Here is a 27,490-nt window from a genome sequence, read left to right as displayed (position 1 = left end):
ACCTAGTTATACACCCTACATGGTATTATAGGATGTATTACTAATACCTTCCATTTGGTGGTATTAGTAATACATAAGATTTAATACCATGGGTTAAATAAGTAAAGACAAAAATACCCCTCAAGTCCTTTTCTTCATTTTGTTTATTTTCTTGATTTAATGTTTTATATTTTTAGTTTTGTACTTGTAAATTTATTTAAATAAATTAGCTTACAAATTTTATTTATTTATAAATTCATATTTACAGAATATATAAAAAAATTGCCATGTCAAATTTTTAAATTTTATTTATTTGTGGTTACATTTACATAATATAAAAAAAAATTGCCATGTCAATTTTTTGTTTTTTGATAATTAATTTTGTTGAGTGATTTTGTTGATACAAAAACATAATTGAGTGATTTTACTGATACAAGACAAAATTCAATAACATTGCTAGATAAATTCTCTAAGTTGAATGACCTTTTAAGATATTAACTCCACATTAAAGCTACAACTTGTAATTTTTATATATAAACACAAATGATTTATTCAATTTTACAATTGTTTACCGTCTTTTCGATTTTAAAAGTAGACGATTTATCTTTATTAGATTGAAAATTGACGTTTTGAGAGTGATCAATTTATTAAGATGATAATTATTTACCCTCAAATAATTCAAATGAGAAAATAGCAAACATGACGACAAAATTATTGTTCTATTAGCTAGTTAGAAGGCCACAAAAAAAAATATTATCTGACAATTATTTACCTTGATCCAATTACATGAAATAAAAAATTCCATAATAATTCAAGGGTAATATTGGAAAGAAACTTTTTATAGAATTTTAAACCAAATGCAAGATTTGATAGAAAGCAATGAACCAAATACTTGATAAAAAATAATCTCTGCATTACTAATTCCTACACTATTAATCCCTGCGTTATTCATTTTTGTACCAAACGTCCCTAAATGAACATCACCGTACCCTAAATGAACAACACCATACTCAATATAATTCCACAATTAGAATTTGAAGAGGTAGTATGTAGAGACCTTATCGCCCCGCCCCCTACCTTGGAAAGTAGAGAGGTGGTTTACGACGGACCCTCGCCTCAAAACTAAATGATAAATGAAAATTTCCTTTTTAGAATAATATAGTGAAACGAATTAGATAAGAGAAGTGAACACTCAGTAGGATCCAAGTGTTCTAGCTTCCTAATCCTGCAAGAGTGGTGACTACTGTAGAGAATTCAATTTTTTCCTTTTCATGACATCTCTTTCTCAAAGAAAAAAAAAAGAAAAAAAAACCGTATGCCAAACATATATAGGATTACAATAAATAGCTTTCTATACAGCGGCTGGCCTATGCTCCTACAACAGTCCCTGTTTATGAAGTTTGGAAGTCTTTTCTGAAGGAGTGGGAGGAATTTAGACACTAGCATTTTAACTGCAAATTTTATGTTCGCCTATTGCATTTTTGGATGAAATTCTTTCAGCAGTATGTCAGGAACTTCGAGAAGAATATTCATTCATGCCTGTTCTTGCAGCCTCTACGATTAGAATGTGAGTATGACTAGCTCCTTGTGGTGAAGCAACTTCAACTGGGAAAAGTTCCCTTTCTGTGAATCCTCCCTGAAATGAGAAAAATGATTTGACAGTTAAAAATATACAGCAACCGCATTCAAGCTGACAATGTCAAGACTTGTCTGGGGATGGGTGGTGTGGGGTGGGGGGAACTTACTTTAAGCAAATAAATATAACACAATGGCTTAAATTCTTCAATCAGCGTCACTCAGTCCATCACTACCATCACCTCTCTTGGATATAGGGGTAAGATTAGATTTAGTATTTTTCCTTTGAGAAGCAATTTCACCATTTTTACGCAAGACTGCTCCAGGAGATGGGTAAGGGCGCTGCTGAAAGAGAGGACCCTGAAATTTGAAGAACCAGTAAGATATCATTATAAGTTAAGGCATACAAGGAATAAAAGCATATTTATAAAGCAGGAAATTGGATATGAGGAAGCCATTGATGTCTGCAACAGAAGGATGAAACCTTATAAAGAGAGACAAGACTGTTTTCCATACCATGGCAACAAAGATAAAACCAAATCAAGATTAGCGCAAATAGCAATGTCAATGAGTCAACTTTACTTTTCAACAGAATTCTCCACCTGATTTTGATTTTAAACACTGGCACTCAAAGATATAAATACTTCAACAATGAAATGTTATTAATTGACAACTGATAGCATGCTCCCCCACACATCAAAGATGTATCCTTATCCAACACTTCTTATGGACACACATGGAGGAAGTTCTCAAGAAATTGCAAAATAGGACAGACAAAACAGAGAAATTCTATTACGAGTATCTTTTTTCTGCATTCCTTTTTCTTTGATCGATTAAGTGCTGACGAAACACCTAAAAGAAATTACAAAGAAAAATATGATCCTTCATCAAAAGTTTTGAAGTCTTAGTATTATATAAAACCTGTCTGGCCCAATATGTGCGTAAAATTAGACAGACATGCTCAAGTGCCGAGTGTCTTTCAGAAACAGCCTCTTTATCTCCATAAGATAGTGGTAAGATCTGCGTACACTCTACCCTCCCCAGACCCCACTTGTGGAATTTCACTGGGTATGTTGTTGTTGTTGCTCATGTATGTCAAGCATTCCAAATGCTTAAAGAAAAGGCAAAAATATGATACATGATTGCTTCAGAGAAGCTCCTTCTCCCAGCTAATGCAACAAGAAATACGGTAAACCAAATTCAACTTGGAATGAAAGAAACCTTTTCCATTCAAGAGTTCTTATGCGTTTCCACGCCCCTTTGAGACCTCGAAAAAATGGAGAAATTCCTATTATTTGAAGAGTAAGAAAGCAGTAGAATGAGTTCAGTAAAGCATCTACTCCTATCACCAAAACACTTGACCAACTTTAACCAGTAGGGACTTTAAAGGTGGAATGCTTGAATAGAATGTTGTATGACGTCTATTAGTAGTGTTTGAAGAAGGTTTCTCAATGACGTTAGTTTTGGAGGCAACTTGTGCATACCTCGACTAATTTGTCAGACTACCTGAAATAATCACAAGCAAAGGTGCAGGTAGACCCACCCACTAAGGTTGGAGCAAATGGACTTGCACCGAGTGGTGTCACTGTTCAAGCCTGGGAACTAAAGGTTCTTACTCGTATGGCTCAATCCTTTAACCATCACATTATTGATAAGATCACATGATTTGAATTATTAAGAGTTAGTTTGAATGTACTAAGTATGTGAACATGCTATATAGTGAAGAACATTATGGTATAAGCAATATGCATAAGTGAATGAATGCATGAGAAATCATCATATGAAGCCTTAAAACATTTATTTTGTGGGAAGATGACCGTAATCGACATTTAAGACCATGCGAGCTATTACATGCAATCCAACATAACCTCCTACATTGGCACAGGGAGTCTACTTGCCAGGTAGAACTCTGTCAACTTTAATGATTTCTTTTGCTTTAACTTTAATGGCTAATCGTGGATCCACTAGCCTAACTAGCCGACAAGGGCCCATATTTTGGCGCATAGTTAATGCAACATGAGACTTTACTTAAGGGCCCCTTAGGTCGAGTTCCCATCTACATGCTACATTCGGTGTTAGGTCAATCCCACGGAATACATTTAGATAACATAATAACATAAGCATTGTATAACTTAACGATCAAATCATCATTCGGTGGAATAGCTCTTTAAAACATTTCATTTGATTCAACGCGAGAATTGTCCTTTCACATTGGAACCTTGCTTTGGCTAGAAGCCCTTTCATCATTCAATCATTTCATCATAAGACTCCCTTATTAAAAACAATTACTTCGTAACTTTCATTTGGAGTCAAAAACTTTCATTTCAACTTCACTTTAACATAAGGAAACTAGGTGGGTTCATTTCATAAACCTTCGAATGGATTTAAAGAATTCTTGCATGCATGAGAGTGATGGAAATGCATCAAAATATACACATCTTAAACAACCCACAATATATACACTTCAGAACCACTTTCAAGCCTTCATATAAGCACCTTACCAAATCATTCATTTCATGAAATTGAGGGTCAATATACATCAATATAGGTAAATAAACTTCAAATATATCATAATATATGCATTTAAAGTCATTAAGTAAAGCCCATAAGAATTCATCATTTAGAATTTAAAATATCAAGTTGGAAAAACATTTGGGCTCCATGGGTGGAAGAACCCATGGATGAAACCCACATACCTTGGGGGAAACAAATCCCTAATGAAGACTTGAGAAGGGATGGAGACTTGGAGAGGTCTTGAGATGAAACCCTAATCTTGCCTTGGAATTTTTGGGAGAGCTTGAGAAGAGGGGATTTGTAAGTCTTTAACCTTAGTGTCACGCCCCGGGAGGGTACCCTAGACGTGACCGACACTCAAAAGCCATTTTTGATCTTCAAGCAAACCACCTGATTCAGTCACACTATCATTCGATCACATTCACTCAAAGGAAGACTCAATCATAGACACACTATTCATAATATAAGGGCCGAGGGCCAATTACTATCAACTCATCAAAACAGTTATAATAAGACTTCTCAAAATAGCAGTCCAACCTTCCTACACTCTAGTCTATGAAGCCTCTATCGAAGTCTAGAAGGTGCCAATGACAAGCTCATGGCTACCAACAATCAAAATAAAGAAAACGACAACAAAACTATACAAGAAAACTCAACATCCTCCGGAAACTAGGAGGACTCACCAACTGGCTGGAAGTGTATGTGGATCTTCAAAGAAGCACCGGTTGATGATCTCTAGTACCTGTCGCTGCATCATAAAATGATGCAGGCCAAATGGCGTCAGTACATGGAATGTACGAGTATGTAAAATGGCCGAATAAAATAATCATCAGATAAGGATTTATCTAGCTCGCAAATCTCAGCTCATGATTTAAGTAACAGCTCACTCAAGGATACTAAGTCTAACAAGAAGTGTTTTAGACCGGACCAAATCTCATGCCACTCAACTCAACTGACTCGGAGTACTAGCAAGACCTAAATGGGAGTTTCTCTTATCCGACAACCATCACCTATGAGCCGGTGATAGTACAACAATCAGACGTTATTGCCACGTCCGTCCATACCTTGCCAGGGCATGAACGCCTCCCTAATCATGGATACGATCGATTAGTCAAGTCCTATCATTTCAGGACAAATAAATGGAAAACATCCGACTTTAACGGTTCGATCCCATGGGAAGCATCCGACTTTAACGGTTCCATCCCTACCTACGTTGGCAGCGTAGTTTCTGGGGTTCGAGTACGGACTATACTCTCGCCCGCCTCGATGCTCGATACTCCTCCCATGACTCTATGCTCATAAGACTCCATCCAATCATCTCAAACAAGCCCTTACGGCTAGTTTCATTTAGAACCTTGCCAACTCGTCAACTTTATTCTCATCTCAACTCAATCAAGTCATAATGGCAAGTCTCATTTAGGACCTTGTCCACTCGTCAATTCTATCCTCCAATCAACTCAATCAAGCTTAATTTTAACAAGAATTTACAACATCCCACAAACATAACAACCCAATCCTCGCCTCATTTATCACCTCCTTAGGACTCGTTACAACTCTAAGGTTTTAAACCAACAACTCAAGAGGGATATCACATTTAAGGAAATTGACATATTTAACATGAACACATGGTTAAGGAAATCAACAAAGCATATTAACAAGTCATCTCCATCAACTTATACTAACATGGAGATTTTAGGAACTTCTTAGCTCAACAACCTCAACACATAAAGAATCAAATAAATAGGAGACAAAACTTGTTCAAGCATAAACCACACCAAGGAGCTCCATTTTCATGGACATCTAACCTCAAAGTGAGAGTAGGGCACATAGGTGGACTCAACCCATGTTTTGGATAGCCTTACATACCTTAGTGAAGACTTAAAGAAAACCTTGTGGTTGGGTCTTCAATGGAGAACTCAAATCTTGAAGCTCTTGGAACAATTCTTGATGGAAATAGAGAAGAAGAAGAAGAAGAAGAAGAGAAAGGGATTTCTAGGGCTTTTTAGAGAGAGAGTGAGGCTGCAAATTATTATCCCAAAATGCCCAAGGATGATACATATATAATTTGGGTGAATTCCCAAATTGCCCCTGCTCAAATATTCTGAAAAATAGGCTAAAACGCTCCTGGCGCGACAGTGGCGCATCGCGCCATTGCAGCGCCAGGTCGATTTCGCCTAAAAACCTGCACATCGGTTAGTGGCGCACCACGCCAAGGACCAAACTACTGAGGCACATTCTTAGCACGATAGTGGCGCATCGCGCCCTTACAGCGTCAAGGCCAAATCTTTCTGGGTTCTGGAAATTGGCTTAAAAATCTTGCACACCTCGTAGTGGCGCGCCGCGCCAGGGACCAAACTACTGAGGCATGTTCCTGGCGCGATAGTGGCGCATCGCGCCACTGTGGCGCCAAGCCCAGTTTTCCAGCAATTGCAATCGAGGACTGAAATCCCCGCCGTGCTAGTTCGTCTTAGGATCGTCGTATCTTTCGACTCCAAACTTTAAAAATTACATTTTTGGTGGCGTTGTAAAGAAGACTCGACGAAATTTAATTTGATGGGTCGTGGGCCATCCAGATTGTCATCTTTCAAAAGATAGGGTCATTAGAAGTCGACCCCATACACGAACTCATCCTAACTTAGCCACGACGAACCTTTTTGGACTTAGCTTGGTCCTAGGGGTCCTCTATGACCCCACATCGCCTCCAACACTCTTCAATTAGTGAGGGACTCATCTTGACTCAAGCACATACTTTAAAATAATTGAGTTAGACTCTACACGTGTACAAGGAAGGTCCGAATCTTAGGGAAAAATTTTGAGGGGTGTTACACTTAGCGTGTAGAATGAAGTCTTGAAAGGGTTTAGGGGCTTTAGATGGGTGAATTCTACCCTTAAAACGATACCACTTTGAATTAAAATACAAGAAAAGACCAAACTATCCCTTTTAAAATCTGACCAAAACTGGCTTCACGGGGTCCCTTCATGGTCTGTGATGCTCATCACAGTCCGTGGTGGGGTCCCATGGTAAGGGACTTGGAAAAATATTTAGAAAGAGCCTGCAGGGTAGTCTCTGAAGTTTCACCATGAAGCCTCTTCACGGTTCGTGAAGGGCACTACGACCATGAAAGGTGGTCGTGGTGCAGGTCCTGCAAGTGGACTTGCAGCGTGTCTACCATGAGGACACACCACGATCCGTGGAGGATTTCACGATCCGTAGTGGTCGTCCGTGGACCTTGCATAGGGAAATTTCTAGAGGGTCTTAGTGAGGGGTCACCACGGAAGGCTTCACGGTCTGTAGTGCTCACCATGCCCATGGTCCTCCATCTTGGTCTGTCCCCTACAAGTCTAAGTCTTGAATCTCTATCATGGTTGGTCACCACGGTCCGTGATGCTTACCACAGCCTGTGATGGCTTCTGTGATCAGCTTCTGATGCCAGTTTTCTGCACTTTCTGAGAATTCATCCTTTGTTCCTTAGTTTAGGACCTTTCACATTTCCGGGGTCTTACAAAAGAGGAACGAAAAATGGTGAGGGTGCAATGAAGATGGAGACGGGTGAGGGAGAAAGTTTAGGTTGGTCTCACCGGCAAGAAAAGTGGTGGCGGCGGTGGCTTTCTCTGATGGGTTTTGGTTGTTTCACAGTGGGAATAGGGAGAGGAGAAGAGGAGGGGCGGCGATTTGGTCAGTGGAGTTTCAAATTTTATTTTAAAGAATAGTTTAAAATTTTATTATTTTACCTTTTATTTAAGCGAGTGAGCCAATAAAGTATTCGTGCTAAAATTATGAAATGTCGGAAATATGTAACATCTTTTCATTGGTCAACAAAATTTCTTACTCGTATTTCTAGTTCACAGACTGTTGATTATGTGAGCATTTTAATATTATCAAAATTGTGTTAAAGTGCTTTTTCAATTCTTTTATTCTATTCCTAACATAACATTAGGCATTATTGCCTTACTCATTAGTCATTATGGTGATTACTTCTTTTGTCCGTTGTGGCATTTGATGCCATATCTTTATTCTCATTTGGATTTATTGCTATTCTTCATTTGTGGTTAACGTTCCAGAGAACGTTGGAGTTAGTGATCTTGGGCAGCTTCTTCCTTTTCACGTTGGTGGCATTAGTTGCCCACATTACTTCACTCTTTATTCCTCCACTAAGGAATTTGGCCGCCTTTTGCGCGAGCATTATAATGTTGTTTGGACGGTAAAGATGATCTTCTTATTGCAATATCCCAGTGAATCTTATTAAGTATAGTAAACTTATGTTTCAAATTCATTTTAGCGATCACGAAGCACGTAATCCACATTATAAAAGATGTAAGATCTCCCATCAATTAAGCATCCATAAACGTATATAATATCGTTGGATCCAACAATTCAAAACTTGGTTACTAAAATATGCAGGGCATTCCGAGCTATTCTAAATGACAGATAAAGCATGATCATCACAAGAATTACATGGATGATTGCTTATGTAGAGCTCACTCATTTGGCAGAAGCAAACACAAAATTACATAAAATTAAGTGGTCATAAAATTAATAAATCGAATAAATATTGTCTTCTCTTGCACTCCGTATTCTCTGGTAGGGCCATATATTTTAACTCTTATCCTTCTGTTCATCCAGGCTGTAGAATTGGGTTTCTATGAAGCACTTGTTTTGAACAATTAGTCGCGATTATCCTCCTGACTACAACTTGAGAGGATCAAGCTCTAATGATCGATCGAGCAACTTGAAGATGGAGTATATCACAAATATATTGGAAGCTTAGCTAGTATATGCAGCTGATCATGATTTGTTGTAAAGAATGGCTTATTGGACGGTGATACGTAGGCAGTATGTGACCAAGATATTAATAAATATGATTAGGTCCAGCTAACTCTTTTAATTCAAAAAGTTTTATACATGTAGTGTTAATATTTTTTATATCTTAATAAAGTTCATTCTAATGCAAGTATGTTATGCTTATTCTTGAGCTATAAAAAGAAATATGTTTTGTCTCCAATAGTTTATGGCTTAATTTCTTAAAATTGTTTCTCTTTTTATAATTGGGTAGTGCTTAATTATTTTTCCAGTCATTTGGTATGGAGATATGCATTTAGGAATTAAGTTTGCATTTTGGTTTTCAATTCTCTGATCCTGAGCTCGCTGCTAGCACTCTTCCCATTATTTTCTCAGAATCAAAGATGCGTGTATATAGAGCTCTCTCTCTATGTATATATATATATATATATCATTGGCGCTCTCTTTTGAGTATTTCCTACTAACATGCTGCCTGTTTAATTTTGGACGGCAAAGCTGATGTACTTATTTCAATATCACAGTGAGTCTTATCAAGTATGGAGGACTTATCTTCCAAATTCATTTTAGCAATGAAGAAGCACATAATCCATATTGTAAAAGATGTAAGGTCTGTCATCAAGGAAACATCTATAAACATATATAATATTGTTGGATGTAACAATTCAATAGTTGGATACTTAAATATGCAGGGCATTTTGAGTTAGGCTAAATGACACATAAAGCATGATCATGAGAAGAATTACATGGATGATTGTTTATGTAGAGCTTACTGGTTTAGCCTTCGGGTCACTTGGAGATTTTGATAGGCATTTTGCAGGGCAATATAATGGTTGCAGAAAGCATTTGCTTTTCTTGCTGGTGCAGGTTGTGAGCTCTCCTTCGCTGATCTCTGTTAGACCAGCTAGGAAGAGTACCATAATGGCGGAAAAACAACCTGCTTTTTAGGTTACTCATCTTCTCCGCTCAAGCTGGATGAAGCAGAAGATGGCATAGTTTGTCTTCTCCCTTGACCTCTTATAGAGTAATCTAAGGAAATTCTTCGTTTACTTTATATTTTATTTTCCGCGATTTGCCAGCAAAATACATGAATTGGACATTCAGAATCTTTATTGTCTATTGTAGAGAAATGGTGTAAACCAAATAAGTATAATATAAGGTCAAATGAAATAATGTTAATCGGTACTTATCCCAAATTCCTGTAGTTGTATAGTCTTTTGGTGAGATTTTGGTACTTCATCCACACCATCACTTTTCAAGTGTATAACTACTTATCCCAAAGCAGAATACTGTTAGATGAGCATAATCGGTTAAGAATTATTAGGATTAAAGAATATTAATGAGTGATATAAAGAAATACCTCGTGTCTATTTCAGTTTCCAGGCATATATTTTGAAATACTTCTTTGTAAATAATATTTTTGATGAACATAGGGTCTTCCATGTCGTCGTCAACATTTAGTATAGTTAATACTTGTCTTGTTGTTACTCAGGATACTACTACATATAATTGGCCATGGGTGAATACTTATTTAGGAAGATACAATCCAACATGGTTGAGAGATTGTCCTTGACTTTTATTAATTGTCATAGCGAAACATGATGCTAAAGGAAGTTGTCGTCTCTTAAACTTGAATGGTCACTTTGAATCATTAGGAGACATAATAATTCTTAGTATTGTTACTTTTGAGCCAATGTTCTTTCCAGAAATGATATTTGCGCTAATAGACCAGTTACCAAGATGTGTGACAATCAATCTTGTTCCATTGCATAGTCCTTCACTTTGGTTTCGATTCCTGAGAAGCATAATTGGTGTGCCTACTTTTAACTGAATGTCATGATTAGGGATTCCCGGAAATCTTAAGCTATTCAAAAATTCTGTTGGGTGCAATAGATCTTCATCATTAGTGTTAACACTTGCTTTACAGACATTGTCCGAGCTAAAATATGTTCTTCCTTCACCTAGTATCATTTTCATAATTGTATCATTAAACTCATGCACCATTTCATTTTTAGGTGTTAATATTGCTCTTTCTTGTAAATATGTTGGATCGTTGTACTTCTGTATGAGGGATGGGTAAACTGCCTCGACTATTGATCCAACTGGATCGTTGGATGATGTGATACATATATCAACAGGCAATTTAATAAGCTCATTGTCAATTTCATTATAGAAGGATCCATCCCCAATTTGTAACAACCATTTGTCGAAAGTAGTAATTTCAACAGCGTCAGAATCAGTTACTCTTCCACTACAAAGTTGCATATTTTGTTTCAGCTCATAAATTGTTGAAAATGGCCACAAATATGAAGAGTTGAGCGATGCATCTACAATATCAGCTCGTGCCCCTTTTGGAATTACAGGTAGAATCTGATGAAAACCACCACCAAATACGACTGTTAGGCCTCCAAATGGTTTGTCAGAGCTGTTTTCATATTTCACACGAAGGATATCTCTCAAGGTCCTGTCTAAGGCTTCAAAACAAAATTTATTTTCCATTGGTGGTTCATCCCAAATGATTAAAGAAGTTATTAGGAGTAGTTCAGCTAACTGACTGCCCTGTCTTATTTCACAAGTTGATTCTGCATTGACGTCCAAAGGAATATGAAATCGTGAATGTTCTGTCCTACCATTTGGTAATAACAAAGCTGTTATTCCAGAAGTAGCAACAGGAAGAACTATTTTTGATTGTGATCTCAACTTGGAAATTATTGTATTCCATAGAAATGTCTTTCCGGTACCACCATGTCCATTTATAAAAAATAAACGGCCTTCTTCATTTACAACTGATGTTATTATTGCATCATAAGCTATTTTTTGGCAATCATTTAAGAGTTCGAATGATTTATCATGCTCTTTATTTAAAGATACTTTGTCATATTCTAGTTCCTCATTGATTCGACGATTCCCTGTGTCATTCATCAAAGACGACTATGGAAGTGGCATTCCCTGTATGTCTTTCAAACTTTTTCCCATCTTTAGAAGTATGCTTTCAATCTCTAATAATGTATATGATTGAAGTTGTTTTTCACTTAACTGTAATTTTTTCAATTGAAACCTCTTTCGTTGTAATGATGTTATATCTTCTGATAAAATTTCATAGTTGGTCCTCCAAAATTTGGTTGAATCAGACACTTGACAGTGAATTAGTATCATCACAAAGAGATTTCTCAGCTCATTTCCTTATGCCCAACATACAGCTTCAACCAAGCAGTCATTCTACTCTTTATCATCCTCCAATAATCCTAATGTGTAGCATGCCTCCTTATAAGTGTTGTACCGGACTTCATTAATTGTTCTTATGCTTTCAAAGGAAGTACTTCCTTTGGCAAAATTAAGTAGCATTCTCATGTAAAATCTCTCTCCACTTGCAGGGTGTGTGAAGTAAATTCTACCAACTGACTTCCCCTTTTTCCATCTGGTCCATTTTTTTCCTGTTGTATCCCAGCCCCAACGCATTGGAAAATCTGAATATGTCAGTTCTCACGCATCATCATATTTTTTGTTTGCCTCAAAACATTTCGTGATTTTTTTTTATTATATCGGGTCTGCTTAGTATGTTTTTCAGGGCGCCTTTCTTCTTCGAATACTATGGTGTTTTCTCCCGATAAATGAAATGTCAAACACACAACTGCTGGCTCTCTACGATGTATCAAATTTGAAAATCCTCCAACAAGCTTCTGTAGCTGATATGTATCTGCAATCTAGATATCTTTTGATCTCATCACGTTCTGCATCAGTATTTGTACATTCTATACTTACGGTTGCTCTATCAGATCCCTTATTGATGTATTTAAATAGATACTTCACTGATCTTGAGTAATTGCATAACTCGACATTTATATGTGCATCAAATTTGACAATCAAATTCCTGTTATAAGGGACGACATATCTGTTGTCTAAAAAGACATTATTTTTATTGACTTTGGTACTTGTGTTTCTTCTCCTGTATATAGGAAATCCATCTGCATCAAAAGTTGTTTGATTGTTGAACTTCTTTGGAAAATGTTCGGTGCACTTTCCTTGCTTCATACATGGACATTCGGGATTGAAGACTCCACAAGGTCCATGCATCATGTAGTTCTTGACCGCATTATAGCCATCAGGATCGACTTCCATATCAGGTATTTTAGCTGTTATAATTGTGTCGATATGATCTATGGATGGACTTTTTAATGTGGGATGCTGGAACAGTAGTATATGTGCATGAGGCAGTCCTCTTTTCTGAAACTCAATAGTGTATAAACCTACAAAAATGATGGTATAATGTGCTGGTTAGGATCTAGGAGGAATAATCATTTATTAATTATTATTACTAAAATGTAAAGGCTTGAATTACTAAGTGTTGCATTCCGTTAGTATGTATGAGTTTGAACTTACATGCGATTATTTTTCCAAAGGGTTGTTGCTTTTTCAGATCTTGCATTAGTTGAAATAATTAAATCTGAAAGACTGTATATGATGTCTACCCAGTTATCATCGCCACATTGGCCTATTAAGCGGTGAAAGTCAATAAAAGTTGCTGCAAAAGGGAAATGAAAGTCAATAAAAGTTGCTGCAAAAGGGAGTCAAAAAAAGGGGCCAAGAGGCAGCAACTTTGTTTGACAAAGTTGGCTGCAGATTTGGGAAAAGTTGGCTGCAAATTTACACGGTAAGAAAACGCGTATACGCGTTTTCTTTCTCCTATAAATAGGGTCTCTTGCCCTCATTTGAAATCATCCCAGAAAGAGAGAGTAAGAATACAAAGAGAGTTTTACACCAAGATAAATATTGTAGTCTTGAGTGTTCTCTTTAGTAGTTGTTCCTTTTACAAGAGAGAAGTGTTAATTGTTGTTTTCTCCTTGTATTTGAGAGCTGTGTACTCCATATTAAATTAGTGAGATCCTTCTACCCCGTGGTTTTTCCCTTCTATCATTTAGAGGGGTTTCCACGTAAAATTCTCGTGTCCAATTTATATTTATTATTTTCATCATATCAAACTTTAGTTGTGGTGCTTCCTCCCCCCAACAGTGGTATCAGAGCCCTCGGTTATTCTGTCTATTTTATGTGAAGATACTATCTGTGAATAGTAACTTTTCGTGAATAGTAAAATTCGGTGAATAGTACTATTCACGTGAATAGTAAATTTTGGTGACGGTACAGTTTGTCACGACTGTTCGTAAAAATATTCAGAAACGATCTAGAAGGATGTGAAGCAAATAACAATGTCGAGTACAACAAAGTTTGATGTTGAAAAATTCAATGAGACTAATTTCTCATTGTGGAAAATGAAAATAAAAGCGATATTGAGAAAAGACAATTGCTTAGCTGCAATTGATGGCAGGCCCACAGACATTGTTGATGACAGCAAGTGGAACGACATAGACAGCAACGCAGTTGCTGATCTACACTTGGCACTAGCTGATCAAGTGTTGTCTAGTGTAGCGGAAAAGCGGACGGCGAAGGAAATATGGGATACCCTTACAGGGTTGTATGAGGCCAAGTCTTTGCATAATAAAATCTTCTTAAAAAGAAGATTGTATACTCTTCGAATGGCAGAGTCCATGTCAGTTACTGAACACATCAATACTTTGAATACTCTGTTTTCGCAACTTACAACAATGGGTTGCAAAATAGAGGGTACTGAACGTGCGGAGCTTCTACTTCAAAGTCTGCCTGACTCGTATGATCAACTCATCATCAACCTGACGAACAATACAGACAGTCTAGTTTTCGATGAAATTGCAGCCGCTGTCTTGGAAGAAGAAAATCGGCGCAAAAATAAGGAAGACAGACAAGCAAGTTCGCAGCAAGCTGAAGCTTTGATGATGGTGAGAGGAAGACCAACGGAATGTGGCCCCAGTGGGAGTCACAATCATGGCAGATCTCAATCAAGAAGTAAGAAGAATATCAAGTGCTACAACTGTGGCAAGAAAGGACACTTCAAGAAAGATTGTCGGTTCAAGAAGAAGAGTGAAAACCCTGAGTCATCAAATGCTCAAGGGAATATTGCATGTACCTCGGATGATGGCGATATTTTATGTAGTGAAACAATATCAAATAATGAAGGCAGAAAACATTTTTCTGATGTCTGGATCATGGACACAGGAGCAACATGGCACATGACTTCCAGGAGAGAATGGTTCCATCAATATAATCCTATCTCAGGAGGGTCTGTGTTCATGGGAAACGATCATGCTTTGGATGTTATTGGTATTGGGTCCATCAAAATAAAGATGTATGATGGCACGGTTCGCACCATCCAGGAGGTACGACATATAAAAGACTTGAAGAAGAATCTATTGTCTTTAGGACAACTAGATGATAATGGATGTTCATATAAGACTCATGGTGGAATTATGAGAATATCAAAAGGAGCGCTTGTAGTGATGAAAGCAGAAAAACTTGCTGCAAATCTATATGTGCTTAAAGGTGAAACACACCAAGAAGGAGAAGCATCAACCGCGTCAGCAAGTTCATTTGAAGAATCAACGATGATGTGGCATCGTAAACTTGGCCATATGTCGGAACGAGGTTTGAAGATTCTTGCTGAGCAAAAACTTCTTCCAGGGCTCAAAAAGGTTTCACTACCCTTTTGTGAGCATTGTGTTACCAGTAAGCAAAATAGACTGAAGTTTAGCAGTTCCTCTGCTAAAAGCAAGGAAATACTAGATCTGGTTCACTCTGATGTCTGACAAGCACCGGTGGAGTCTCTAGGAGGAGCAAAATATTTCGTGTCATTTATCGATAATTACTCCAGGAGAAGTTGGGTATATCCAATCAAGAGGAAGGCAGATGTTTTTTCAGTTTTCAAAGAATTCAAAGCGCGGGTGGAACTTGAATCTGAGAAAAAGATCAAGTGTTTGAGGACAGATAATGGAGGAGAATACACTGGTGATGAATTTAATAACTTCTGTAAACAAGAAGGTATTAAACGGCAGTTCACGGTGGCATATACTCCACAACAAAATGGAGTAGCAGAGCGGATGAACAGAACTTTGTTGGAACGGACAAGAGCTATGTTGGCAACTGCAGGGTTGGAAAAACCATTCTGGGCAGAAGCAGTCAAAACCGCCTGTTATGTGATCAATCGGTCACCATCAACCGCAATTGATCTAAAAACGCCAATGGAGATGTGGACAGGAAAACCAGCTGATTATTCTCGCTTACATATATTCGGAAGTCCTGCTTATGTTATGTACAACACCCAAGAAAAATCAAAGTTGGATCCAAAATCCAGGGAATGCATTTTCTTAGGGTATGCTGATGGAGTCAAGGGGTATCGCTTGTGGGATCCCACAGCCCGCAAGGTGGTAATCAGCAGGGATGTTGTATTTGTTGAAAACAAGATACAAGCAAAAGAAGGTAGCACTTCAAAAGAAAAATCAGAGACTACTACAGTTGAAGTTGAAGAAATAGAAGAAGTTCCAGTTTCTTCTGAAGCAGCACCAGAGCACGAAGAACAAGAGCAAGCTGAGATTGAAACTCCAGAAGTTCGACGGTCAACTAGGGAGAGAAGAGAACCAGCTTGGCACTCAGATTATTCTATGGAGAGTAATATTGCATACTGTCTATTAACAGAAGATGGAGAGCCTTCAACCTTTCAAGAAGCTATGAAAGGCCAAGAATCATCTCTGTGGGTGGCAGCAATGCAAGAAGAAATTGAAGCTCTTCATAAAAATAAAACATGGGATCTTGTTCAATTACCACAAGGAAGGAAGACCATTGGAAACAAATGGGTCTACAAGATCAAACGCAATGGTAATGATCAAGTGGAGAAGTATCGTACAAGATTGGTGGTGAAAGGATTCGCTCAGAAAGAAGGTATAGACTTCAATGAGATATTTTCTCCGGTGGTTCGACTCACAACAATTCGAGTGGTCCTGGCGATGTGTGCTACATTTGACTTGTACTTGGAGCAGTTAGATGTCAAAACTGCATTTCTTCATGGAGAGCTTGAAGAAGAAATTTATATGCTTCAACCAGAAGGTTTTAAAGAACAGGAAAAAGAGAACTTGGTTTGCAGGTTGAACAAATCTCTATATGGTCTCAAACAGGCGCTGAGATGTTGGTATAAGAGATTTGATTCCTTCATTATAAGCCTTGGATACAACAGACATAGTTCAGATCCTTGTGTTTATTACAAGAGATTTGATGATGAAGATTTTGTTATTTTGCTGTTGTATATTGACGACATGTTGGTAGCAGGCCCCAACAAAGATCGTCTCACAAATTTAAAGGCACAGTTGGCTAGGGAGTTTGAAATGAAGGACTTGGGACCAGCAAACAAGATTCTAGGGATGCAAATTCACCGAGACAGAAATAATAGGAAGATTTGGCTTTCTCAAAAGAACTACTTGAAGAAAATCTTGAGACGTTTCAAGATGCAAGACTGTAAGTCAATTTCTACCCCACTTCCTATTAATTTCAAGTTATCCTCAAGTATGTGTCCTAGTAATGAACCAGAGAGGATGGAGATGTCTAGAGTACCATATGCATCAGTAGTGGGAAGTTTAATGTTCGCCATGGTATGTATAAGACCTGACATTGCACAAGCAGTGGGAGTGGTTAGTCGGTACATGGCTAATCCTGGTAGAGAGCATTGGAATACTGTTAAGAGGATCCTGAGATACATCAAGGGTACCTCAGATGTTACAATGTGTTATGGAGGATCAGACTTTACTGTTAAAGGTTATGTTGATTCAGATTATGCAAGTGATCTTGATAAAAGCAAGTCCACCACAAGTTATGTGTTTACTCTTGCTGGAGGAGCTGTAAGCTGGGTTTCAAAACTGCAGTCTATCGTGGCTACATCTACGACGGAAGCAGAATATGTAGCAGCTACACAAGCTAGCAAAGAGGCAATATGGATGCAGATGTTATTGGAGAAGCTCGGGCACAAACAAGAGAAGATTGCTTTGTTTTGTGACAGTCAGAGCGTTTTGCATCTTGCAAAGAATCCGGCATTTCATTCAAGGACAAAGCACATACGAGTTCAGTATCACTTTGTTCGTGAGAAGGTGGAAGAAGGCAGTGTGGATATTCAGAAAATTCACACTAATGACAACCTGGCAGATATGTTTACGAAGCCGATCAACAGTAACAAGTTCATATGGTGTCGATCTTCTATTGGCCTAGCAGAAACGTAACATCGCAGTAATTGGGTAGAAAGGATGGTGTGAAGACTTAATTGATTCTCAATTGAATCTTCAAGTGGGAGAATGAAAGTCAATAAAAGTTGCTGCAAAAAGGAAATGAAAGTCAATAAAAGTTGCTGCAAAAGGGAGTCAAAAAAAGGGGCCAAGAGGCAGCAACTTTGTTTGATAAAGTTGGCTGCAGATTTGGGAAAAGTTGGCTGCAAATTTACACGGTAAGAAAACGCGTATACGCGTTTTCTTTCTCCTATAAATAGGGTCTCTTGCCCTCATTTGAAATCATCCCAGAAAGAGAGAGTAAGAATACAAAGAGAGTTTTACACCAAGATAAATATTGTAGTCTTGAGTGTTCTCTTTAGTAGTTGTTCCTTTTACAAGAGAGAAGTGTTAATTGTTGTTTTCTCCTTGTATTTGAGAGTTGTGTACTCCATATTTTATAGTGAGTTCCTTCTACCCCGTGGTTTTTCCCTTCTATCATTTAGAGGGGTTTCCACGTAAAATTCTCGTGTCCAATTTATATTTATTATTTTCATCATATCAAACTTTAGTTGTGGTACTTCCTCCCCCAACAAGTGGAGCATTTTATGTATTTCTGGCCATTTTGGATTGCATGTGAAAGTGAGGAACAAATATGGATATCCAGCCCACCTACAAATTGCCATTGCATCTTGATAATTTTGTGCCCTATATCTATGTCCCCCGGTGTGAGATGAAGGCAAGATAACAGTTTTTCCTATTAGTGAGCAATCTGAATCACCACGGAGAATGGCATCCATTAATCCAGAGTAAAGATCAGCTCTGAGCCTTTTTTGATTATTCCGAACATAACGAAATCTTTCTTCCTCTATTGCCATGTAACCGTCATTAATGTATTGTTGTAATAGCCTACCAGCTAGTAAAAAAGTGTGCTTCTCATTAAGTCTTTATTGTATTCTGAAGCAATAGAACTTTCTCATTGATAAACTTTGCCGCTTGTAAGTTTTGTTCATCACATCTGCCAAATTAATTCCAGGTCTGTATCCATCTTCACCAAATGGGTGTATTAGTGGATATGTCATAGACATGAAACTGGGTGTAGATCTGTTATTCTTTGAAGTATATTTTTTCGATGTTCTACAACAACATCTCGCTGGAAGTTTTCCTCTGTAAGATCACCAACGATTAATCCCGCTACTTCAGAAGTTGTGAGTATATTATATTGCCGACCATCTCGTGTCCTGTTAGAGAGAAGGCGTAGTCGAAATACAGATTCAGGATGCTTTTTATATCTATCCCTAGCCATTCAAAATGACTTTACCAAAATATTTTGTTCGTCCAACATTTCAGATAATCCATGTACAATTTTGGGATCAAGGTCTCCTTGCAGCAGGCAATTCATTCTGTTGTTTAGCTCATTTTCAGTATCGTATACATATAGCAGAGCAAATTGAGGGGTTTTTCCATTTTCAGGCAACAAACATCCTATGCGATAATAATTCTGACCGCTCATCCTGAAAACGTATGACCCCTTTGAGCAATTGATAGATCCATCAACTTGACCTCCCATGGATGTAAATGCAAATATTGAGTTATAAGCCCTAATATTTTTTTGAAAATTTATACCTAGATGTCCAGATTCCGTACTCAAAAGATACTTGAGATAAGGTGGTGGTTCTCTCAATAACGATAGTTGTACACAGCCTCCTTCCATACAACAAAATTAGAATATCATTTTGTTGATTGTACTGTTTTTGTTGTCCGTTCTTCATACCATAAAAGGGCACCACAATATTTGCATGTGTACTTTGGGGTGCCGAAATTCCAAGTTGTTGTGTAATGGCCTGTCAAATTCAAAGATTTAAATATAAACATAAGCATGTTATAGGTTGTTAATGATCTATTTGTTTGGTTTGACATATCTATAATAAGGTGAAGTTTAGCATTTAGATAAGAGATACATCGGAATGCATATTAACATACCATTTTGATGAGTCGGAAGATGCCTGGCTAATAAGTTTGACATCTTCGTCAACTTTGTGAATCTATTCACAAAACGTATAAGCTGTTTTATTTTCTTTTTGGGATGGTTCTTGTATTGTTTTTCTATTAAAGCAACATTTCTCTTCAATCTGGAATACTTGCATCTAGTGTTTTTGAGCGAACCTATTTCCTTGTTCATTCGACTACACTGGCCTGTTGATGCATTTCTGTGGAAGTTTATTTTTAGCATCCGTTCCTGCCGAGCTAATTCTAGTAGAAGTTGTTGTAGAAAGTTAATTTCCAACCAAAGATTCACTGACCCACTGTATTGTTTAACAATAGCTGATAGCAATTCCATTGAACCTGTTAGATTTGTTTTGGATGAATAGAATATATTAAAGTTAGATCTTTTTGGCTACATCCAAATATAATTGTTGATACAGTATACCATGGATAATTGAAATAGAGTAGGAATAAGTATACAAACAAATTGAATGGAGTGTGATGTGTTAATTTGGTGTTGCGTTAAGCCACCTGAATTATTAAATTTGTAAATGAACTTCTCCCCTTCCTTGTGTGTGCAGAAGTCAAAAAAGGGGCTGCCAAATGCAGAAGTCAAAAAAAGGGGCTGCCTGCCAGCAACTTTTTTTTTGACATTGTTTGCTGAAAACGTGTATGCCTTTTTTGACATTGTTTGCTGCCAACAACTCTTACACGTTTTTGAAAACGCGTATACGCATTTTCTTTCTCCTATATATAGAAGGCCTCTTGCCCTCATTCCAAATCATCCCAGAAAGAGAGAGTAAGAATACAAAGAGAGTTATACACCAAGATAAATATTGTAGTCTTGAGTGACCTCTTTAGTAGTTGTTCCTTTTACAAGAGAGAAGTATTAATTGTTGTTTTCTCCTTGTATTTGAGAGCTGTGTACTCCATATTAAATTAGTGAGATCCTTCTACCTCGTGGTTTTTTCCCTCTATCAGTTAGAGAGGTTTCCACGTAAAATTCTCGTGTCCAATTTATTTTCATTATTTTTATCATATCAAACTTTAGTTGTGGTGCTTCCTCCCTCCAACAGTGGTATCAGAGCCCTCGGTTATTCTATCTATTTTATGCGAATGTACTATCTGTGAATAGCAACTTTTCGTGAATAGTGAAATTCGGTGAATAGTACTATTCACGTGAATAGTAAATTTCGGTGATGGTACAGTTTGTCACGGTTGTTCGCAAAAATATTCAGAAACGATCTAGAAGGGTGTGAAGCAAATAATAATGTCGAGTACAACAAAGTTTGACGTTGAGAAATTCAATGGGACTAATTTTTCATTGTGGAAAATGAAAATAAAAGCAATACTAAGAAAAGACAATTGCTTAGCTGCAATTGAAGGCAGGCCCACAGACATTGTTGATGACAGCAAGTGGAACAACATAGACAGCAATGTAGTTGCTGATCTACACTTGGCACTAGCTGATCAAGTGTTGTCTAGTGTGGCGGAAAAGCGGACGGCGAAGGAAATATGAGATACTCTTACAGGGTTGTATGAGGCCAAGTCTTTGCATAATAAAATCTTCTTAAAAAGAAGATTGTATACTCTTCGAATGACAGAATCCATGTCAGTTACTGAACACATCAATACTTTGAATACTCTGTTTTCGCAACTTACAACAATGGGTTGCAAAATAGAGGGGACTGAATGTGCAGAGCTTCTACTTCAAAGTCTGCCTGACTCGTATGATCAACTCATCATCAACTTGACGAATAATACAGACAGTCTAGTTTTTGATGAAATTGCAGCCTCTGTCTTGGAAGAAGAAAATTGGCGCAAAAATAAGGAAGACAGACAAGCAAGTTCGCAGCAAGCTGAAGCTTTGATGATGGTGAGAGGAAGACCAATGGAACGTGGCCCCAGTGGGAGTCACAATCATGGCAGATCTCAATCAAGAAGTAAGAAGAATATCAAATGCTACAACTGTGGCAAGAAAGGGCACTTCAAGAAAGATTGTCGGTTTAAGAAGAAGAGTGAACACCCTGAGCCATCAAATGCTCAAGGGAATGTTGCATGTACCTCGGATGATGGCGATATTTTATGTAGTGAAACAATATCAAATAATGAAGGCAGAAAACATTTTTCTGATGTCTGGATCATGGACACAGGAGCAACATGGCACATGACTTCCAGGAGAGAATGGTTCCATCAATATAATCCTATCTTAGGAGGGTCTATGTTCATGGGAAATGATCATGCTTTGGATGTTATTGGTATTGGGTCCATCAAAATAAAGATGTATGATGGTATGGTTCGCACCATCCAGGAGGTACGACATGTAAAAGACTTGAAGAAGAATCTATTGTCTTTAGGACAACTAGATGATAATGAATGTTCGTATAAGATTCATGGTGGAGTCATGAGAATATCCAAAGGAGCGCTTGTAGTGATGAAAGCAGAAAAACTTGCTGCAAATCTATATTTGCTTAAAGGTGAAACACACCAAGAAGGAGAAGCATCAACCGCGTCAGCAAGTTCATTTGAAGAATCAACGATGATGTGGCATCGTAAACTTGGCCATATGTCGGAACGAGGTTTGAAGATTCTAGATGACCAAAAACTTCTTCTAGGGCTCAAAAAGGTTTCACTATCCTTTTGTGAGCATTGTTGTGACACCCCGGAAAATTTTTCGTGAAGAATCAAACATTTCTTCAAGTGTGGGTAGACTCGGGCCGGGGGACTTGTAATTCTACATGTGAGTTAGGAGTAATTCCTAAGTATTTGAAGTGTGTTAGATGTGTTTAGGGGTCATAAGGGATCTCTAACACCAAGTCGAGTCCAAAGAACTTCAATCGATTAAGTTTTCGGACGAGTTAGTATAAGGGTCAACTTCAAACGACCATATCTCTTAGGATATAAAGAACTGGGTGGACCACGACCTACCAAATTAAAGGTCTTTGAGTCTTCTTTCCAACTCCACCAAGATTGCAATTTTTAGAGTTCGGAGTCAAACGTTATGGCCATTTTACTATGGACTAGTACTGCAGGAATATTCAGGCCTGGGCGAAATTCAGGCTTGGCGCTCCAGTGGCGCCCCACGCCACTATAGCACCAGAAAACAGCCTCAGTAGTTTGGGGCTTGGCGCGACGCGCCACTATTAGATGTGCAGGTTTTTAAGCCTATTTTGGCTTGGCGCTGCAGTGGCGCGACGCGCCACTATAGCGCCAGCAAGACTTATGCCCAAATTTCCAGATTTTTGGAAGAGAGGCAACTTGGACTTTTTCCAAATTATATATACACCATCCTTGAGCATTTTGGACCATTATTTTCAGCTCCTCTCTCTCTCTAAAAAGCCCTAAATATTTTCCCTCTCTTCTTCTTCTTCTTCTCCAAATCCATCTCCAACAAAGGGTGCCTTCAAGAGTTTCAAGGATTCAAGTCTTCCATTGAATACCCAACATCAAGTTCCTTCAAAGTCTTCAAACAATGTATGTAAGGCTAACCTAAAATATGGATTTAGTTCTTCCATATGCCCATATATGTGTTGGATAGAAGTTGTGAAAGAGTTGAACCTTCTAAGAAGGTTTTCTTGAAAGTTTTCCTAAACTATGGAATGTTTTTAAGTACTATTAGTTGATTGATGTTTTTAATGACTTGAGTTACTAAATAGTTATCTTTCATATTTTTGGCTACAAATGTATCTTTGTATATAGATTTATAGGTATTGATGATATTCTTGAGTTGAGTTTTGTTGAGAGTATGGGTCCATGTTTCATTCACATGAACTCAAGATGAGATTTCTTGTCATAAATGTCTTGAGGTTGAGATGGATAATTGTGTGTATATATATGTATTGATTGGAATGAAAAGAATGAATTGATTAGTTAAGAATGTCCCTTTCGCTTCTATAAAATGAACATAGGACAAAAATAAGGATTTTAGAGTAGATGTTTGATGATTGATGTGATGATGATACTTGACAATGATGTGATGATAATGTTTGATGATGATGTAAATGATAATATATGATGATGATGTGATGATGATGTTTTGGTGATGATGTGAGTGATGATGTGAATGGTGCTTATTTAATATATGTAGAATGGTTAACGGAGAGGTATATTGATGAGGATGTTATGTGATGAAGTGGATTGGAGTCTAATGTGAGTTTGGGGTATGTGATGTGCATAATTTGAGTTGATTGGAGTCTTAGAAATGTTTTGAAAATAAATGATCTTTTGAGGAGGAGCTTTAAATAAATTAATTGTGAACCTTTTTGCATAAACTACTTATACACTATTTTGAGTCTAAAGAATTATTAGTTTTATCTTTGATTTAGAAAAGAGTTTAAGTATGAGTTGAGTATTTTTACATTAAAGTATCTATTTTGAGTTTGAGTTGAGGAGTTGAAATTATATTTTTATGTACATAATATTTTCTGCAATCATTGAGTTGAGATTGTATAAATTTTTAAAGAGAAGAGTTTGATGATTTGAGAGGAGTCGATTTGAAAGAAGGTCCAATTAGACTCGTCATTATGAGTTAATTGAGTTGAAATGAGAACAGAGTTGATGAGGTGGCAATGTTCCACATGAAACTAGCCGTGAGGGCTTGTTTGAGATGATTGGAGGAGTTTTATGAGCATGGAGTCATGGGAGGAGTATTGAGCACCGAATTGGGTAAGAGTATAGTCCATACTCGAACCCAATACCTGTGTTGCCAAACGTAGGGGGGATTGAACCGTTAAAGTCGGATGCTTCCCCGAGAGCTTTTGTCCTGACATTATAGGACCTGGTTGGATTGGATCCATGAGTGTTCGTCGTTCATGCCCTGGCAAGGTATGAACAGGCGTGGCAACGACGTCGTTTCATTGTACCTTCACTGGCTCATAAGTGTTGGTTGTCGGTTAAGAGAAACTCCCATTTAGGTCTTGATAGTACTCTGAGTCAGTTGAGTTGAGTGAGTTGCTCTATGCTTATGAGTTAGTCCTATCTAAACTATTTCTTGTTAGACTTAGGACACTTGAGTGAGTTGCTACATATTTGTTGAGTTGAGTCCTTTGAGTTGAATTGTAAAACGTTGTATAATTTAATTTGCATATTTACCGAGTTGAGTCCTTTGAGTTGATTGTTGAGTTGAGTGTATATAATCGGAGTGTACATGATTGAAAGGGATCGAATTGTAAATGATTTGATTGAACTGTATTGTGTATGATTGGATTGGACCGTATGGTATATGATTGGTCTTTGTCTAAAAATGTATTATTACTTTAGACTTATGATGCCTTGTTGAGTCTCTCTCATCTTTTCAATTTGAGATATTTGGACCGCTGCTATTCTTCCTTGAGGTATGCTTCATTCTGCCATATTACATACCAGTACATTCCACGTACTGACGTCCATTTGGACCTGCATCATTTCATGATGCAGAGACAAGTTTAAGAGATCGTCATTAGGAGCATCATTGGGGATCTATTCGCACTCACCGTATTAGTGAGTCCTCCCCTACATTCGGAGGACACCGTCTGTGTATTGTTGCATTGAGTTAGCCCTTTTCATTTTGATTTGAGGTAGCCATGAACATGTCATTGGCACCAATTAGATAGTAGTGATAGAGGCTTCATAGACTAGATAGTGATGAGTCGATTGAGTTATTCTTGTCAAACTATTTTTAAATGACAAATATTTTAGTTGATCTGTCGGCCTATGGCCTTTATTCTCTGAGTTGGATGGGTGATTTGAGTTGCCCGCTAAATTATTTTTTATTTTTAAATTTTCCGCTGAATAAATGAATGAACGGATGTGTGATCAGGCTATGTAGTTCGCTTGGGAGCCAGAAATAGTTTTTGAGTGCCGGTTACGTCTAGGGTACCCTCCCGGGGCGTGACAATTGTGTTATCAGTAAGCAAAATAGACTGAAGTTTAGCAGTTCCTCTGCTAAAAGCAAGGAAATACTAGATCTGGTTCACTCTGATGTTTGGCAAGCACCGATGGAGTCTCTAGGAGGAGCAAAATATTTCGTGTCATTTATCGACAATTACTCCAGGAGAAGTTGGGTGTATCCAATCAAGAGGAAGGCAGATGTTTTTTCAGTTTTCAAAGAATTCAAAGCGCGGGTGGAACTTGAATCTGAGAAAAAGATCAAGTGTTTAAGGACAGATAATAGAGGAGAATACACTGGCGATGAATTTAATAACTTCTATAAACAAGAAGGTATTAAACGGTAGTTCACGGTGGTATATACTCCACAACAAAATGGAGTAGCAGAGCGGATGAACAGAACCTTGTTGGAACGGACAAGAGCTATGTTGGCAACTGCAGGGTTGGAAAAACCATTCTGGGCAGAAGCAGTCAAAACCGCCTGTTATGTGATCAATCGGTCACCATTAACCGCAATTGATCTGAAAACTCCAATAGAGATGTGGACAGGAAAACCAGTTGATTATTCTCGCTTACATATATTCGGAAGTCCTGCTTATGTTATGTACAACACCCAAGAAAAATTGAAGTTGGATCCAAAATCCAGGGAGTGTATTTTCTTAGGGTATGCTGATGGAGTCAAGGGGTATCGCTTGTGGGATCCCACAGCCCGCAAGGTGGTAATCAGTAGGGATGTTGTATTTGTTGAAAACAAGATACAAGCAAAAGAAGGTAGCACTTCAAAAGAAAAATCAGAGACTACTACAGTTGAAGTTGAAGAAAAAGAAGAAGTTCCAGTTTCTTCTGAAGCAACACCAGAGCACGAAGAACAAAAGCAAGCTGAGATCGAAACTCCAGAAGTTCGATGGTCAACTAGGGAGAGAAGAGAACCAGCTTGGCACTCAGATTATTATATGGAGAGTAATATTGCATACTGTCTACTAGCAGAAGATGGAGAGCCTTCAACTTTTCACGAGGCTATGAAAGGCCAAGAATCATCTCTGTGGGTGGCAGCAATGCAAGAAGAAATTGAAGCTCTCCATAAAAATAAAACATGGGATCTTGTTCAATTACCACAAGGAAGGAAGGCCATTGGAAACAAATGGGTCTACAAGATCAAACGCAATGGTAATGATCAAGTGGAGAAATATCTTGCAAGATTAGTGGTGAAAGGATTCGCTCAGAAAGAAGGTATCGACTTTAATGATATATTTTCTCCAGTGGTTCGACTCACAATAATTCGAGTGGTCCTGGCAATGTGTGCTACATTTGACTTGTATTTGGAGCAGTTAGATGTCAAAACTGCATTTCTTCATGGAGAGCTTGAAGAAGAAATTTATATGCTCCAACCAGAAGATTTTGAAGAACAGGGAAAAGAGAACTTGGTTTGCAGGTTGAACAAATCTCTATACGATCTCAAACAGGCGCCGAGATGTTGGTATAAGAGATTTGATTCCTTCATTATAAGCCTTGGATACAACAGACATAGTTCAGATCCTTGTGTTTATTACAAGAAATTTGGTGATGAAGATTTTGTTATTTTGCTGTTGTATATTGATGACATATTAGTAGCAGGCCCCAACAAAGATCTTCTTACAAATTTAAATGCACAGTTAGCTAGGGA

The 27,490-nt window shown here is 37.8% G+C and overlaps 1 protein-coding gene and 1 long non-coding RNA gene across 2 annotated transcripts; both read right to left on the bottom strand.

The window, feature by feature from the left end:
* Positions 1 to 1,452: 1,452 nt before the first annotated feature.
* LOC129903749 (uncharacterized) lies at positions 1,453 to 9,990 on the bottom strand. The gene is made up of 3 exons (XR_008770288.1): positions 9,640 to 9,990; positions 1,725 to 1,914; positions 1,453 to 1,615 (listed from the first exon to the last, which is right to left on the bottom strand). It is a non-coding gene; the product is annotated as an uncharacterized LOC129903749 (long non-coding RNA).
* Positions 9,991 to 10,504: 514 nt separating this feature from the next.
* On the bottom strand, positions 10,505 to 11,788 carry LOC129903565 (uncharacterized). Its single transcript, XM_055979117.1, has one exon. The coding sequence runs from the start codon at positions 11,786 to 11,788 to the stop codon at positions 10,505 to 10,507; it is 1,284 nt and encodes a 427-aa protein (XP_055835092.1).
* Positions 11,789 to 27,490: the final 15,702 nt, after the last annotated feature.

Source organism: Solanum dulcamara, chromosome 9 (genome assembly GCF_947179165.1).
Source record: "Solanum dulcamara chromosome 9, daSolDulc1.2, whole genome shotgun sequence".
NCBI lineage: Eukaryota > Viridiplantae > Streptophyta > Magnoliopsida > Solanales > Solanaceae > Solanum > Solanum dulcamara.
Note: the sequence above shows the minus strand (reverse complement) of the source record. Positions and strands in the feature narration are given on the sequence as shown.

Coding starts and splice junctions, on each gene's coding strand:
- LOC129903565 (XM_055979117.1), bottom strand. CDS start 11,788: ATGAATGACACAGGGAATCGTCGAATCAATGAGGAACTAGAATATGAC.